This window comes from Pelecanus crispus, chromosome 12 (genome assembly GCF_030463565.1).
Source record: "Pelecanus crispus isolate bPelCri1 chromosome 12, bPelCri1.pri, whole genome shotgun sequence".
In the NCBI taxonomy this organism is placed as follows: Eukaryota; Metazoa; Chordata; class Aves; order Pelecaniformes; family Pelecanidae; genus Pelecanus; species Pelecanus crispus.
In genome coordinates, this window is record NC_134654.1 from 12,920,159 (window position 1) to 12,938,174 (window position 18,016).

The 18,016-nt window shown below is 48.4% G+C and overlaps 1 protein-coding gene across 1 annotated transcript in view; it reads left to right on the plus strand.

Annotated features, from left to right (window-relative positions):
• The window catches only part of TSPOAP1 (TSPO associated protein 1), a 72,143-nt gene that overhangs the window by 13,028 nt on the left and 41,099 nt on the right, over window positions 1–18,016 (plus strand). Inside the window, exons 2-10 of the mRNA XM_075719626.1 lie at window positions 22–129; window positions 1,844–1,972; window positions 4,145–4,321; window positions 7,612–7,881; window positions 13,527–13,634; window positions 14,500–14,583; window positions 16,048–16,137; window positions 17,182–17,304; window positions 17,710–17,814. Of these exons, the coding sequence (XP_075575741.1) occupies window positions 22–129; window positions 1,844–1,972; window positions 4,145–4,321; window positions 7,612–7,881; window positions 13,527–13,634; window positions 14,500–14,583; window positions 16,048–16,137; window positions 17,182–17,304; window positions 17,710–17,814 (1,194 nt within the window). The remainder of the gene's footprint in view (window positions 1–21; window positions 130–1,843; window positions 1,973–4,144; window positions 4,322–7,611; window positions 7,882–13,526; window positions 13,635–14,499; window positions 14,584–16,047; window positions 16,138–17,181; window positions 17,305–17,709; window positions 17,815–18,016) is intronic.

Below are 18,016 nucleotides of genomic sequence, written 5' to 3' on the forward strand. Positions count from 1 at the left end.
CTCTCCTGTGCTGTTTTGCAGAGCGGGACTGACTATGGCTTCCTTGTGAGCCAGAACATGAAGCTCCTGAGCACACTGGAGGACCTGCGTCACCGCTGCTCCAGCCTGGCCGAGGAGAACAGCTTGCTGGTGAGCAGAGGATGTAGCCCCATCCCGTGCCCTGGCCGGGTGTTGGGCAAGCTGCCGGCACAGGATGGTCCATGGGAAGGGAGTCCTGGCCAGGGTGAGCTGCTGTCTGCTGCCAACTCCAAGAGATCCCGGCACACAGGATCTTCTGAGCAGGGCCTGGGTGCTTTGGGTCTTCTAGGTGACTTCGCACTGCACCCATCATTGGCTCAAGCAGGACCCCTTCCTCACAATACAGAGCTGGGCCAGGTCCCTCTGCTGCCCTCTCTGCCATTTTTGTCTGGTGCTACTTGCCTGCTGGAAACCACAAGAGGCTTTAACGCAGCCGCCTGTGAGAGCAGGCAGAGAGCAAGGCAGCTGTGAGCTGACGGCAGGGGAGGGGGAAGTCACTCTTGTTTCCTCTTTAATTGGAAAAGCAGAAACACTGATTCACTCGGCCTTGGCTCTGGGTGACAGTGCAGCACTGCCCCCTGCTCCCATGGAAGCTTGGCACCGCCAGCACCCAAAGCCAAGCCAGGCTGCTGCCCATTCTGCCCTGCTCCCCCATCCCTGGCTCCCCAGGGCCATGGTGGGCAGCCAGGACCCTCGGGAAATACAAAGAGGGGATGTTCCCCTCCTGCATCCTCCCTGGAGAGCATCAGCCCCTTGCGCAGCCCTGAGGCATGGTGATGCGGCCACACCCAGGCCCCTGAAAATTTGATTGCTCAGCTTTTCAGATTTATATCACCAAATTCAAAATGCATATTTTAGATAATTTTCTTACACTAAAAGCATAAATCCAGTATGACCTGCATGCTGGCGGGGGGTGGGGGTTACCCCTTATCAGTCATCTGGATTTTAGCAAAGCACTGTTGTGTAAGCTCTCATCAAATCTTACTCTCAAAAATCAGCCTCAGTCTTCCGGCTGAAGAAAACCAGTGAAAGCAGCAAGTGTCCATGGTGGGATCTCACAGGGGTAGGGAGGAAAATAATTGGAAGGATCAGCTGACCTGACATTTTTGCTGATGTGAAAAGACAGCACAACACATCTGGGTACGACCTTGAGAGAATGAGCCATCGGCAAGCAGCAGTTTATTGAAATGGACAGATAACAGATAAAAGGGGATTAAGAGCGAACAGAATCAATAGGAAGAAAAAAGAAATTTGCTTTGCAAACATCATAAAGTCCTTTGCCACTTTCTCCCTGTTCCCCTGAACTCATGCTTCAGTGTCATGAGAAAAAGGACAATGGCAAAGCTTGCAGTGGCAGGGCAGCACAAGTCTGCACTGATGTGTTGAGTCCTGTAACCCCAGGGAAATAAACTTTGGGAAGATTTTGGAAGAGAAACCCCAAAGGGTGCATGGCCAGGCCAGACTGATGCTGGAGATGTGCCAAATCCCAGCCTGCAGAGTCTGCAATGAGCGTATTGCAGATGGAGAGGGACCTTGCAGAGTGGCCTGGGGTGTGGTGAGAGGCATCTCATGGGGACCAAGAGTTCACATTAACAAAAATACTGGGAAAAACACAGGTTTCAGTGACTGGAAAGGCGACAAGAGCAGAGGTTTGTGTTTAATGGTTGGGACAGTTACAGAACAGGCCAAGCCCTGGCTGGGAAAAGCCCTGTGGCCACAGAGCGGCTCAGGCAGGGCTGGGGATCTTAGCCTCCCCTAACACCCCCAGTATGCAGCTTTGAGCTGAGCAGGGGCTCCACCTCGAACCTGTCCTTCTGTTATCTAGCGCAGGAGCTGTTTCCCCCAGGCAGAGGAGAAGGTGAAGCACCTGAAGAGGAAGAATGCGGAGCTGGCGGTGATTGCCAAGCGCCTGGAGGAGAGAGCCCGGAAACTCCAGGAGGCAAACCTCAAAGTCGTGAGTGTGGGGGCTTTCTGCTGCTGGGCATGGCTGGGATGGGAAGCTGAGCTAGGAGAGCACCTCATTGCTGGGACTTCTTGCTTGCTACTTCTATTGAGCTAGAAAGGCCTTTTCTTTCCCCTTTTCTTAAACCTACAGCAAACACGCTTTGCATATCAGCAGCAGGGCAAGAATCATGAAACCCAGCCATTGCCAGCTTCTTCTGCTTGTGTGTGGGGAGTTGGCTTTGAGCAATTTCCTCCTGCTTGGTTTCTTGCTATAAATGTGCTGACCTACCTTAAGATGTTAGTTTAAGGTAATTAGCTCAGCTTTCCCTGGGCAAGTTGTGAAAATAATTCATCTGACTTCACCGAAAAGAAACAGGAAGTATTTGAATAAGAAAAGGAGTGCGGTAGAGCAAAACAGGAAGGGGTGAAAGACTCTGCTCCATCCACACCTCGCTTGCATTGCTGTGCAAGCTGCATGGTTTTTGCTTTCTCTGACCCAACAGCAGCTTGTTGCAAACACTGTAATATTTGACACAGTGCAGGAGTGGTGGGAGATGGTTGTAGGATGTAGGATCTTGAGCACAAGCACCTGCATGATCTTCCTAATTGCAGCAGAGTAAGGGAAAACCTTTCTTCCCTTGGAAGGAAACCAGGGATTATGATGGGGAATTCAAGCCCTTTAGGACAGAAAGGAGGAAGTGAAAGATTTGCTGAAGAGAAGGTAGGGGGTTTTCCTGGCACTGCCTGCCCTCTCTGTCCCCAGGCACTGTGCTGCCCATCTGTCATAGGGTTTTGGTACTTGCAGGGCAACCGTTGCTGCCAGATGGATTTGTCAGATACTATGTTAAGAGAAATAATTTGATATACATCCAACAGCTATGCAGACCCTCCAGCGACTATACAAACACTGTTTTATTTTTTTCCCAGAGTGAAACTTTGGGGTGGTGACAGTTTAAGACCTGTGCAAGACCTGGGAGAACTGACTTGCTGGCCCAAGAGCAGTTTGGATGGCTGAGGCTCCTGGAGGGTGGGCTGGAGGCAGGACCAGGCAGCTGCATGGCCAAAGAAGGGGCCCTGCCAGAGAAGGGGCCCTGAGGAGCTGGGATTAATCTGGCAGCAGTTGCCTTCAGAGCTTGGTACACAGGTCCTGTGGAGCCAAGGCCCAGCATGCAGCTTCTGCATGTGGGCGAGATGCTCAGGAAGACCTGGGGAGGAAAAGTTTGCATAGAGGATGCCATGTTCCTGATCAGGCAGGGGAGAGAGTCCTCCTTCACCGAATTGTCAGGCTTTGTGCAGACAAAAATAGCTGGAGAGGGAGAGGCAGGGTTTGATATACCCAGGGACTGGATGTGACCGCACTGCCCAGAGAGTTGGGATGAGCAGGGGGGTGTGAGCTGCCCCTTCCTCCAGCTCTGTGGTGCTGGTACCCAGGGGGAGAGCCAGCCCCAGGGATGGGGGCGCATGTTGAGAGCAGGCATCCCAGGGAGACTGCAGCCAGGCAGCCTCAGCTCCTGCCCGAGGCCCCTACCCAGAGCCTGTGCCCAGCCAGCTGCCTGTCCCTGTCTGCCCTGCTCCCCCTGTAGCGCACTGCTGTCCCCACCCTTGCTCTTCCCTCCCTCGCAGGGAGCATGTGAAGCTGAACTGCTTCTCCTGCTGAACATCTCCCAGTCCTCCCCCGGCCATGCTGGCCCTTGCTGGGCTCTCTCTTGTCTCCCCCTTTGCCTGTATCTTCCACCCATGCGTACTGAAGCCCTCTTTCCCACTGCCTAGAAACCCACAGAAGCTCCATTTCTCTTCCTGGTTTGGCCACCTCCATCCATGCTCATCTTTGCTGCCATCATCCCCTCCTCCTCTCTGCTGCCTTCTCCTGTCTTTCCACCTTTGTTATGTTTTTCTCTCCTCTCCCCACCCATTGTTGTCCTGCCTGCAGCCCCCTGTACCCATTGGCCTCATCCTCTGAGCATCTTCTCCTTCCCACCTCTTCTCTGATCCACTTCTCCATCCAGCCCTTCCTCTTTCCTCCCACTTTTTTGTACATCTGTCATGCTCCTCTGCCTGCTTGTCTGTCCTTTGGGGCTAGGTTGCATCTCTCAACAGTGATCCCTGCCGGATGGCTGTTGGGGTGATGGTTAATGAACACTAACGCATGTGGCTTTCTCCCTTGCTGCTGTCTCTGCTGTAGGTAACTGCTCCAATGCCTCTGAAGGGCTCCAGCCTGGAGCTGTGTAAAAAAGCATTTGCCCGTCAGCGTGCCAAGGACCTGACAGAGCAAGCCAGTGCTCTCCTGGCAAAAGACAAGCAGATTGAAGCTCTGCAGCAGGAGTGCCGGGAGCTGCAGGCTAAACTCATCGCAGGGAAGGTGAGACACTTTCTGGGACATCACTCAGTGGCTGGGGACAGGCAGTGCAACAACAGTGATGGGAACCAGGCTCCAGGAAGCGGTGTGAGGGCAATTAGTCCCAAGTGCAGACAGAAAACAGAGGGCATTTGATGTGTGATTTGGACTGGGGGACATTGGGTGAGTGTGTGGCAGAGATGGTGTCCAGACCCCTCCAGAACAGTGTGTTGGGGGACACCCTAGTTGTCCCTCTGTGAATTCATGGGTCTGAGCTGCCATTTTCAACAGCAATAAAACTTTCCCCCTGGAAAACCCTGAGAAGCCACAAATACAGGATGACTTTTCACAGTGCTGCGCTTCAAGCAAGATGTAGAAGCAGGACCTCCTTTTAAAGTGTTTCTTTAAAAAGTATACCAGATAAGCATGTTCCCAAGAACCACTCTAAATCCCATGTCTTGAGCTACAGCTTTCTGAGTGCTCACAGCCACCATGAGACTGGTGATAACTAGGTGCATCCTTGTATGACTGTGACTAAGCATACAAATCACTAGACAGGGATGGGTGTTCATGAAACCATCTATGGTGCCGATGCCTGCACCTGGGCTAGTGACCTGTGTTCCCCTCAGCACCAGCACAGAACTTGCCAATATAAATAATGGGATAAAAGGGATAATTCAGTTCATCCCAAGACAGCTCTCTAAAACTGGTTGGATGTGTCGCTCCCTCAAAGCACTGCTTCTCTGCGATGACTCTGAAAGGAGCCTCTGCAGACATCTGAAGCTAGGTGAAATGATTCACACTCAAGATGAATAAAGCAACCTGTTCTGGGCATATCAGATACATCTTTTGTTCACTAACTAGATGTTTTCAGTTTAGGTTAGTCAATAAACTCTCATGAGAAGCTCAGTAACACTAGGGCTCACACTGGATTCCCCCGTTTTGCTAATGCAGACATGGTCAAGTACAACCCTACATTCCTGCACCCAGCTGAGCTGAATGAATACTTACATTTCTACCTACCCTACTTATATGATACTTGGGTGATAAATACTTCCTTGCTGAAAGCAGCTTTATTTCTGTCCCTGACCTCCCCATATGTTCATTTTAACTATGGGTTTGAAGGTAGATTCTCAGTCTTTCCCTAATGTAGATCTCATCAGGACAAGAATCATCAGGTGTCTGCTGTTTGTACAGGCTGCCCCACTGATCTCTTCTGGCATTAAACCACAGGAGAAAGTTATCCGGGTCCAACTGTGCTCTATGATGTCACCAGAAAGAAATTCCCTTCCTGTCCCCTTGATTTCTCACCGCAGACCCCCACAGAAGTGGGAACAGACCCTTTCCAGAGCAGTCTGTTTTTCCTAGCAGAGCATGCTGGGCAACCTGAATCTGCCAGGGACAGGAGAGTGACAAATCGTAGAGGAGTGTGACAAAGGCAGGTGAGCAAGATTCATTACTGGCCAAAGAAATACACATGGGTGCAATCCTCAGGGTTGATGAATTCAGCTGCTGCCTTGCTAGGGTATGGGTGACCACCCTGGCTCAGCAGGTAAGACCATCTGTTTGTGTAACTGCTGAGGCACCAGTAATGGGGGGCATCGATACACGAGCAGGGACTCTGCAGAGAAGAGAGGAGATCGTTCTGTCTGATCTTGGTTTTCCCATTTCTCTTCCAAGCAAGCCACTCATTAAATTCTAATTTTCAGCTAGTTAAAATTCAAAATTCATGTAATCTGTCTGCAGCATGCAAAATGCATTATGCCAATGAGGGGTTTATATGCAGAGATATTATATGCACGCTCAGAGTTTGTAACCAAATCAATTTGAATCTAGGGTATTTAAATCAGCACAAATTTTTCAATCACTGTGGATCTACTTAGTTCCTTTTCAGTAGCAGGACGGACACCCTGCATGCTGGGCTGCAAAAGCATTGGCCTTGTTTTGCAAAGTCAGGGCTCTTAGGATAGGATAAAATTATTTCCTGAGATTATGCTCTGGTGACGGGCTTCCAACCAAACCCCAGCTCCAGCTAAAACCAGGCTACAATTTCTTGCAGCATGGATTCTTGCAAGTGGGGAATGCGGGGAACAGCAAGGCAGCTGCAGGGGATGTGTGTAATAGAAACTGAGTGGAGGACTGAGCTTTTTTTTCTACTCCCTTGTTCCCCCAGGCTTCAGAGGCTGTCTGTTGGGAATAGCTGCCTTTTTTTGGTGGGGGAAGGGAGATTTTATACAGAGCCACAACCAATTTTGTTTCAAGAACTACTACCCTGATAGCCTGAATGCGGGTCTGGCACAGAGGAGGCCCAGCTGCTCACTTCTTGAATCTGTAATCAGTTCCCATTAATGCTGCCTCAGTTTCCCCCTTGTAGCGTGAGAGTAACCACGGTTTTCTACACAAATTGTATCTAAAAAGCACACGCTATTTTTAGGGCAAATAAGAAGTGAACAGGGAAGCAGATTAAATTTATCCTGGATATCAATTATGCATTGAATTCACTGGCTTAGGAGCTTTCCAGGGGAATGAGCAATGTCTCCTCCAGCAGCACATTTGTAAAGACAGATTTTCATAATCAGCTTTTGTACGTATGTATGGAAATGCAGGTACGTGTTTCTTCAGCTTCCTGAAATCTGAAAACCTTTGAAGACTTAAACAAGCTGGTGACATATTTTCACCGTTTTTTGTGAGAGTAAGATTGCACTGGTTTCCTTCAAAAGCTGATGGTTTGGGGTCTGAAGTGGATGGGAATGACATCTTGTGCTAAATATAGGGGCCCATCCACACATACTGTCTGTGAAGAGGTTAGAAATCAACGTTTGAAAAGCAAACATTATCCTGAGAAAGAACTGAACAAATCCCAAATGTTCGTCATTCTTTCCACCATTTAAAGCCCTAACCACTGTTAGGGCTGCAGAGAATGCCAGCACGAACATCAAGGAGGTACACCAGCTAAGGCTCTCGTTTGGCTGGGAAATGAAATGATGCTATCCTGACACGCTCTCTGCTGGCAAGCACTGAGAAAGCACACACTTAGAAAAGCCCTTTTGCTTAGTGCTGGGCTAGCTGCAGAAGTATTACAGGGTAGTTTTCATCTGTGGGAGGAATAATGTATTTGCATAAGGGATGCAAAGTGAATGCTTTTGAGGTTTTGGAGACCCAGGAAACAGAAATCTTTGTATGCCACATTACCTGGTTTTCACCAGTGTCTCCTCAGTAAGGCTTTTGGAGTTTGCACGTTAAATCACCACCCTGACCTATTCCACCTTTTAGAACTTGTCAGCGACATGATGTCGTGTTTGCATTTCCCGCAGGATGACCCTCACTGCCTGAACGTCACCGAGTTTGATCGCCTGTTGCGGGAATCCCAGAGAGAGGTGTTACGGCTGCAGCGACAGATCGCGCTGAAGAATTTCAAGGAGTGTCTACGTTCCTCTAAAATCAGTTCAGGCAGCACTTTGCCAAGCACTGCCGCACGCTTGGGACTGCCCGTATCAACACTAAATACCTGCATCAAAGGTTCACCTCTACCGAAGGAGGCCCACTTGGGAGACCCAGCTCTTGGTGGGGAAGCACACAGGGAGGTGAGACAAGTGGGTCAGTGATCTAAAAGTTTTTCAGTTTAATTACTCAATTAATTACTGTTCTTAGGAAACTTCTTAAGAGCACATGAGCACTGCGGTTCACGTCCACTGCAAACAGGAGCTGTGCTGGTTTCTAAAATGGCCAATTCAAGCGCCAGGTCTCATCGGCTGAGGGGGGACACAGGCGCTGCTGGCAGCCCACTCCAGGGCAGGGACACTGAGCCACGCTGCTCATCTTCCCCTGCATGGGTCTCCCACACTGCGTTTTCCAGCCTAGGATACTGGGCAACCCCTCTTTTTACCCTCATTTGCTGAAAACACACGTTTTCAGTGCTGGTGGAGGTTCAGGCACTGGCTCCCAGTGGGCGAGCGATGGGCCATAGGGGCGGTGGCAGGGAGGCCTGCTGCTCCGTGACCCCCATCCTTATCCCCTGCCAGGGACAGGCCCGTCCCCCGCACGGCCCCTGTGCCATCCTCCACCTCCGCCGGCGCAATGGCACCAGCCAGGGCGAATCCCCAAGGCGGGCCGCGCCTCACGGCCAGGCCGCGCTGAGGAGCAGGGCCGCGACCCGGCCGACCCCGGCCCTCGGTCCCGGCGCGGCGCGGCCCGGCCCCGGCCGCACCCCCCCGCGGCCGCAGTGGTACGGCCCGGCAAATCCGGGCTGCCTCAGGGCGCCGCCTCCCCGCTGGCGGGCCGCGCAGCCGGCAGGTAAGGCCGGGCCCTCCCGCGCCGCCCCTCGCCGGGCCGGGGGCGGCTGCGGCGCCGCTTCCGCCGGGGGCCGGGCCGGGCGCGCCCGAGGCACCGCCGGGGAGCGCCTCTCCCGCGGCCGGTCCCGGCCGCTCCCGGGACGCCGGGCCAGGCCCGCCGGGGCCTCCGCTGCCTGCGGGGTACGGCAGCGGGGCTTTTCCTTAGCGCTCGGCGGCGAAATCCTCCACAAAGGAGGTCGAAGCCGCGGTGAGAGGGTTGGGGCCGGCTGAGGGGCTCAGCCCGCCGTGGGGGCCGAGGTCTGGGCCCGTCCTGGTGGGCGCCTCCGGCGAGGGCGCACCGTCCCCGTGAGCTGGCGCCGGGCTGGTGGTGAGGGGCCGGCAGCGGCCTCCAGGGCTGCCCGCAGGCCGGGCTGGCAGGCGGGTGGGTGCGTGAGGCCGGGCCTCGGGTGCCAGATGCACCCCAGTGCCCCCCAGCTCCAGCGGTTTGTGGGTTTCCTGAGCCAGGGGCGGCACCGCGGGGTCTGCTGGCTCCTGGTGGGTTTGTCTTGTGTGGGTTCACCCGGTTTCTTTCTGAAGTTTTCAGTACCCACGGTGTCCCGTGGTAGAATTTCACATCTGTAGGCTGTGTGAGGATGGGCTACTCGTCTTCTCTCAAACTCCCAACAGCGGCTCTCATTTATTGTTCTCCAGCTCTTATAGAAGCTGTATTGAATATTCATTCCTTGTTTGTCTTTTCCAAGTCACTCGTGAGTTTATAGGCCTGTCTCCTTCAGCCAGGTTTTTTTTGTTTGTTTCTTTCTAACCTCGTCCATTATTCAGTGTTAATCATTGTCTCATTCCTTTGTACATTTTCTCTGTCATTTTTGTGTTGGGGAAGCAGCACTGCACGCAGTATCCCAGATGCTGTGTCATTGATTTATATGGTGGCATAATGAAGTTTTCTCTCCCTTTCCCAATAGATGTCTTTGCCTTTTTGTCTAAGCACTGGGTTCTATTAAAACGTCACTTGTCTGACAGTCCTCTGTAATCTCTCAGTGTCATGAGGCCCTCTTCACCATTTGTCTCTTTGCTACATCAGTACTTGGACAGCATGGTTCCTGCTGCCTCTTTTTTGGTCCTCTCATTTTTACTAGCTATTTACCTGGGAGAAAACCTTCACCCTCATCCTGTGGTGGCTCGGTGTCTGCAGAAGCGTTTCAAAGCACTGTAGCTGAATGTGTTCAGAGCACCCAAGCAGATTGTACCTACTGGATCTCCCTCACCCAATGGCTTGCTGACACCTTAGCAAAACTCTTTAAAGAGATTTGCGAGTGGGGTTTTTTTTCCCCAATATATGTTTGGTTTTTTTTTTTTTTTTTTAAAGTATCTGCCTAATCTTTGTTGCAATTTCTGTCAGTTTGCCTGGAACAGGTGTCAGACATACTGGTCTGTGTTTCCACAGATCTCTACTGTAATGCTCTTAAAACTTGATGTTTGCCATCTTCCAGTTATTTCATATTAAGGCTGTGTTGGAGAAGTGGCACACTACATGTCTTAATTCAGTTACTGCTGAAGTGAGATACTCAGTTCATTCTGAAGAAGGTTTTTGAACCCTTGGGTGAATATTGTCTAATGTTAGTGATTTGTTACTGTTTATTTTGTTGGCTTCCACAGTTGTTCTTATAGACAGTTCTGTTTGAGAGAGATCCTCAGCTGTTCCTCATGGTTTGAGATTTTTGCCCTGGTGGCCCATCACCCCGCAAATTCCTCCATGGTGAAGAGGGATGCACAGACTTCTTTTTTCACTCTCTGCTCTGGCTTTGCCTTCCTTGAACAGCCATTCCATACCTTGGTTTTCAACTGACCCTGCAGATTCTGTCAGACAAGAACACGTATTACAGTCTTTCTCATGGATGCTCTTTATTTCTCTGATTCAGGAGAGTCTGTCCTCATTGTCAGAAGATTTTCTGGCTGATAAATAGTAACAAGACTAAGCCTGACAGCAGTAGTGAAGGGGGAGCAAGGAGGCTGTTGCCAGTCTCTTAGCTGAAACCTGTAATAGAGAACACTCCGCGCTCAACGGACTGTATTCATGTGGGCGCAGTGGTGCCATGCTGAGGATGAAGTCGGCTCTTGGAGCAGTAACCACAATTATCGTAATTAAAAGAATTACTTTGCTCCTCTCTCCTGCTCCCCAGCACAGTGCATCAGGGTAGTATTCCCCAGATTTCAAATAACTTCCTCAGTATAAAGAGCAAACTTCTCTTCTAAATGTCCTTGGAAAATCCCATTTCTCTGTTCTCCTTCTGATTTCTCTACTTCTTTATTTAGGGTTTTGGGGTGATGCTTATCTCTGTAATGACGGATCATAATTTAGCAGGGATTTGTTTCAGTGGCGGTGCTGGCTTAAACAGCTGCCTGTTCACCACTGCTTGTTCTACTGCCCCTTTAGTTGTGGCAGTGCAACTCATGTTGAGCAGCGGGATGTAATGGATCTGAATTAAAAACAATAGCAAACCCAGCCTTCCTCGCCCCTTGTCCTGAAACCTGCATCAGTTTTCTGATCCAGCTCTGCCTGACACTGCACAGAGCTGCCCTGGCACAGCTGAGGGAATGGGCCATGGTTAGATGGAAAACGTGGTAGCGATTCTTTTAGGGCAGGATTGTGATGATGCTTTCTGGGCACCAAGGGCAGAGCTTTTATTTTTTTTTTTAATTTATTTTTAATTTACTCTGTTGCATGTTTTTTAAACTTTCTGGTCATTTGCTAAAGTACAGGTACTTCTGTGCCTGTTCTGTATTCGGCTTTAGCTGGTACACCCCGGGGATGCTGATCAGTTGTACAGCCCCATCTTGCTCTCTCAGCAGGGTCTCTGCCAACGTCAGTGCGCCCAGGTGGATAGCACTGGGGGTAGAAAGCAGTTGTTCTACAGTGAATTTTAACTGTATGGTTGAACAGATTCCTTGCATCTGGCTCATTCATTGTGCATCTTCCAGTCCCTGCTGTGAATGGGGTGGCACAGCTCCAGGTCACAGCTGTCTTCATGGTGTGTGCCAGTCTCGTTTATCAGTTGTTTAGTACGGTGATGAGTCTGGGTTCTGCATAAAAATAACAGTATATGAGCATGTGGCTGGGGGCGTGTCATTGTTCTTGGGTGGAAATTAGGTCCATGTGGGTAAATTTATAATTTTGTAATTTTTGTAAGTTGTCTGTAATTAGGAATGTCATCATTTTGTTTAGCTTTTTGCTGGGAAATGATCAGAAACAAGTAAATTTGTCTTGCATATCTATTTGCAAGAGAGTGTGACTTATGAAGCATATTGCATGGTACTTGCGCAGTGAGTATCTAACCTTAGCTGGCATCCACTAGCATTTATTGGGACCTAATTTCATTAAAGTTGACTAAATGGAATGTTTTCAGTTTGTGAGGAAGCATAATTTTGGAGGGGAGCTGTGAAATACAGATTTGAAACTTAGTATGTGCCAGATGGTTTAAAAAAACCCCAGCGTCTCAGAAACATTTATGCATGGATATTCCAGAGTTAAATACTGTTTTTACAGCATGTTTGAAAGCTCCCAAGGGCTGGGGCTTATAAGGTGCTATGGCTTGGGTGGAGGATCTCGAGATTTCCAGCTGCTGGTTGGTGCTCAGACTGCAGACTCCCAAGTGAACCTTGTTCCATGGGTGGTAGGGAATAAGGTTCACATCACAGGTGGTTTCAGAATTTTCTTTGTAGCAGAAAATGTGAAAACCTTGATAGTCTGGGCTTGAGTGTATTCTCTTAAGAGTTTTCTGGCTTTCCTCAGTGGAGCCACGAATATAGGTGTAGTTAAAACCTGTGGCTTTCAAGCCTAAAATAGGTAAAAGAAATCACATTTTAGGTATAGTGCTTAGACACTGGCCTGATGACTGACTGTAAAGGGAGCTCAGACTTAGTAACATAGGTCCCTCAGCACTGTAGGTGTTCAAAGTGAAGTGAGAAATTCCACGTTTGAGAGGTCAACCAAAGGGTAAAGGCTGAGATAGAGTCACAAAATCCTGCTGCTTGCTCACCGTACAAGTGGGCTTTGATGATCCTAAAGATCTCCTGTCCCTAAAATTTATTTATCAAAAATAACTTTAAATTCAATGTTTAAAACATTATCAAAGCCCTCTTTCTTCTGCTTACCTCAGGCCTTGTTCCGCTGTCAGGGATTACTCTAGGCAGACAATGTCATAGAATCATAGAATCATAGAATGCTTTGGGTTGGAAGGGACCTTGAGAGATCATCGAGCCCAACCCAAATCAGTTGAGAGTGAAAATTCAGAGGATTAAAGGTGTGTTTGTCTGTAGCCCAAATTAAAAGGCATCTTATTAGAAACTTGTGTGCAAATGTGTAGAGAGAAGTGTCTCATTTCATCTGGTTTGGTGTTGGCACATATGCTGCCATTTCAATCCTTCTCAGCTACCAGCTGAGGTGGGATGCTCCATTTCTTGGTATTTTTTGTCTGCTCTTCCCTGCCTTTAGATTCTGACATCTTCACTGATTTCTACTTTCTGCTGGTTTTGAGGGTTGTGTTCTCCCTTCTGACCGTCATCTTTTTATTGCTTTGGAGAAGGCCATGAAAGGTGTTTCTTATGCCTCTCATTGAAACCTTAGATGAGGTACAAATGGGAACTCAGATCTGAGAGTTTTCTGGAGCCCACTGTTGCATGGGGTGATTTAGTCAAGCTGGATTGGTTGGCGCTGGGCTCCAGAAGACTACCAGCACAGGTCTCTGGTGGCTGAGAGATCCCTGGCATGGTGTTCACCTTTCTCTGTGTCCAGTGGCGCAGTTCAGAGATCAGTGATTTTCATGCAGAGCATTGCTCTCCCAGCCAGTACTGCCAGGAGAGGCTCTTCTCTCCTGGTGTGCATAGTGTGCTCTGTAGTTCTGGCTGTCACTGAGCTCTCTAGTGTCTCGCTTATTTTCCAGGTGGAACCAGGTGTGCAACCGCTGGAACCTGCCTTTGAAGGACATGAAAATTTCCCTCCCAAAAATGCAATAACAGACCAAGAGAGCAGCCAACAGATACAGCAGCTGGTGAGTTGTGAACCTGGTTTTGGGTGAATGAGGGCTATACTTTTTGTTAGGGTTTTCACCTGTTCAATCCAGGCAGAGATTTTGGAGACTGAAGTGTTTTTAGGTGCAGCTGCTCTGCAAAAGTGGGAAGCTTGGGGAATCGGTGGGAAAACACAGGCCATCTGCAGGGAGAGTGTTGCTGGGTGGCAAGTCCAGATATAGGGCTGGCAGGGGAATATGTCATGCTAAAATGAGAAGGAGATGCGCCAGTAGATTCTGTGCTGTGTTTGGTTTAGTCTTATTTGAACTGGGAACAGATATGATTAACCTGGGACAATTGTCGTGTGAGGAATATGTCCCTTGTGAGTTATTCCAGCAAAGTAGGACAGTTCACAGTGTGGTTTAGCTGCTCTTATCTATCTGAGGAACCAAGAGTAGTAGTGAGCAACTGCAGATAAAGGTATATAACCAGAGGATGTCTGCTCTCTGTTAGGTGTCGTTTGGATTAGAATAGGAGCTAAGATAGCACAGCTAGTGTTTCAAGCTGAATATTTTGCACAGCTGTTTTTGTCCCCTGCATCCTGTCCTCCATACTATCCTATACAAGTAGGAACAATCTGTGTAAATGGGAAACAGAGAACTGTTTCCAGAAGACAAAAGGCTTGGGGAAGAGAGGAACAGCTATTCCATCTGAAAAATTTTTTAGTTTTACTACCTTTTAAAAAAATCTCCCTTGGTTTCTGTATTGTTTATGTTTGTCACAAAGAGATTTTCTGAAGAAAATAAAAATATCTAATACAGCATTGGGTCTGAGAAGCTGTGCTTGAATTTCTTATGCGTTGTAAGAATGTGGACTTGCTGATCTACTTATGCTTGTTTTGTGCAGGAATTTGAGCTCAAGAAGAAGCGCAAAAAATGTGAAAACCTTGAGCATGAAGTAAGGAAAAAGCATAAAAGATGCAAAGAACTGGTAAGTGTTCTTGTTGCATACTGTTGTGAGCATAATGGTAGAAGAGAAGCTAGGTTGTTGTGTGCCTCTCTTGGATTCTCTTCAGTTTATCTTCATAAGGAATCACCAGTCCTTAATTTGAACAGTGTCACAAATTTTGGGCTCCAGCCCTTGAGGCTGGAATTGTTTATTTGGTCTTTCAGCTAGCTATGGGTTGAATATAGCTACATAAGTCACTGGATGAAACTCTGTGGCCTTTGCTAGTTTGAGGAGATACTTGCCATTTTCACATGCACTCTAGACGAGTATTGAAACATTTCTGTGTCTTGAGATGGTAATTACACAAACCCACAGTCATTTTCTTGTTCTTCTTATTTGTTGGGTAAAATCCTGCCTCTGTTTAATTTCATGGAGGTTTTGCAGGTCATATCACAGCATCTGGATTTCTCCCTTCTGTTTCTACTTTGCTGAGCAGCACTGGTGGCATTAGTGACTATGACAATGTCTAGTTTCACCCAAGGGTGCTTACCTTCTGAATAGATGTTTTACGTCTTGTTCAAATCTCAGTTCAGGTCAGTTCTAATGCACAGCTCAGACTCAATTGCAGTTCATAGTTCATAGCTCAGCCTCATTGTCTGGGTTAGAATGGGACATTTAAGGAATAAGTTGGTCATTGTATGTTGTTAGACAGCAGCTTTTCAAGGACAGGAAGGGACCAACTCACCCTGAAGTACTGGGACTTAGACTGTGTGCACAGGGAATTAGCTCTTGGGATAGCCAGAAAATATTTGATGATCCGTAAAACACTGGGATGGGGAAGTGTGTGTCTGTGTCTATGTGGAGTCATGTGATTATGCAACTATTTAATTCATCTAATGCTGTACAAAGTTGCTGTGGATGGGCTGGACCTGACAAATTCGGTCAGTGTCTCTCCATATGTCCATGGTCTCCTGCCTGCTCAGAGACAGTATTCTCTAAGGCAGAGTGATAGCTGGCTCATGTTGCTTTCTTAACTCCAGACTGAATCCTGGTTTCAGTCAGCTGTTTAAAACTCTTGAGTTTGCAGTCTAGAACTCTCTTTGGCATCATTCTTCCAAATAATTTTTCTTCCTTAACTGAAATTGTCAAGAAGACTGTGATCTTGAACCAACAGTGAAACTTGAATTGTTTTAGGTAGAGATGAAGAGGTAGAGACAGCTATATGTAAATAATATGATACTGGAGTTGTGAAGTAGACAAGGAAATGTCTTTCTCATTCTGGGCTTTGAGGCTACATTAATGGGAAAAGAAACTAAAGAGATCATCTGGCACAGGGCTCGTATCTGCTTGAGCAGTGATGCATGCTGTTGCCTTCCACCCCTCAAGCAGCATCCCATCAGCATCCTGCACCATTAGTCAACAGGAGCAGTGGAGCTGCCCTGCAGAATAATTGGGGGGAGTTAGTCTGAGGGTCTTGGTGTAGTAATGCCTCTTCTTTCTGGACAGGAGATCCAGCTGCAGGAGGTACAAAGTGAAAATGCACGTCTGGCCGAAGAGAACTTGCAGCTGAACGAGAAGGCTGGATGGGCAGGACAGGTAAAAAGCAGTATTTTTGCCAGATGGAGCATTAGCTTCTGTAAAATTTTGCTGAGGAGAACTTGCTAGCATGCTAGGTTTTCACGTTGCCAGCTGAGTAATGGGTGTACGCCCCTCTGTGTACCTCTCTGTCCTGCATACCCCATGGTAACTGCAAGCAGAGCAGTTAACTGCCTTATTTTTATTACAGGGTTTCCCAAGAGTTGAGTGAGATGCTTTGTCCTTACTTAAGTTCATACTTTTGTTTACCTGTGGTAACTTGTTAATGAGTTCATAACCAAAGATGGACAGTGATTGGTGGGGAAGCAGTGTGCACTGGTCACAGTGGTAGTAGAGCAGAACCCATCACTGCAAGTGGTGCAAGCATATGGTGTGTTTGAAAGTCCTCAGTCACCTCTGACATTGTTTTGTTGTCCTTGAGGAGGAGTTATGGTGGCTGATGATGGGGCAGGGGAGAAAGCTACCCCTGCAATTCAAAGCAGCCTTTGCCAGATGGAAAACCCAAAAGCTTCAGGTCTTGGGACAAAGGCAAGATACTTGCATCGTTCAGTTTGCAGAGCGGATTTCAGGGGAGGGTGGATTGGAGGATTGTGTTCTAGGAACATGTTTGTGGTGGGTTGACCCTGGCTGGATGACAGGTGCCCACCAAAGCCACTCTATCACTCCACTTCTCAACTAGACCAAGGTGGGAAGGCTAGCGTGGGGGAAATGTAATGAAAGGCTCGTGGGTTGAGATAAGACCAGGGAGAGATCACTCGCGAATTACCGTCACGAGCAAAAGAGACTCAGCTTGGGGAAATCGGTTTAATTTATTACCAGTCAAATCAGAGTAGAAATAAAACCAAATCTTAAAACACCTTCCCCCCACCCCTCTCTTCTTCCCGTGCTCAACTTCACTCCCAATCTTCTCTACCTCCTCCCCCTGAGCAGTGCAGGGGGATGGGGAATGGAGGTTGCGGTCAGTTCATCACATGTCATCTCTGCCGCTCCTTCCTCCTCAGAGGGAGGACTCCTCACACTCTTCCCTGCTCCCTTTCTCTTCAGGTTGAATCTGAGAATGCTGACCTGAAATTGCAGGTTGTTTTGGTTACTAAGGAACGGGATTCAGTAATTCGGACGAATCAAGGACTCCAAACCAAGCTGGAGAATCTAGAGCAGGTGCTGAAGGTCAGTAGGATCCACATGGCTGGAAGGACTGCCCACACACTTAATGCTGCTTTTGGATGGCACATGTTGTCTCTGCTTTTTTTGTCCATTCTTTTTTGTCTCTGTGCTTCCATTGGAAATTGTGCTTCTGCAGGATCCTGGAACATGCCCTTCCAAAGTGGGCAGAGGTGCTTTAGAAAGGCTGCTTCAGGGATTTGGGTGGGAGGGGAAACAAGGTGGCCATCACTGATTTAAGGATTTTCTTTTGCCTGTGTTACTCTGGCTTGTGGTAAGAGTTTCTTACTTTCTCCTCTGTTTAATGGTGACATGAAATACAGGCCATGTTTTGACTTCATGGCCCATGATAGGACACAGGACAGTATTTCAGTAATGTCACCCTTCAGCTGTCTGTGAATTTTTCTGCAGCACATGAGAAATGTGGCTGAGCGAAGGCAGCAGCTGGAAGTCGAGCACAAGGAAGCGCTGCTAGTCCTGCAGGAGAAGCAAGAGGAAGTTAGACGGTTGCAGCAGGTATGCAGTGTGTGAGAGAATGGACACTTTACTCTCTGAATCCCTGGAAAGTGATGGGACTCCTGCACATTGTTTCCTTGGAAGTGCAGTGTATGGAGGAGGTATACGTGAGTTTACAGGATAAAGTAAAGCAGGGAAGAGTGTCTGCATCTAGATGAACTCTGGTACCTGAGCAAAATGAAGGGCTTTTCTCATGAATAGC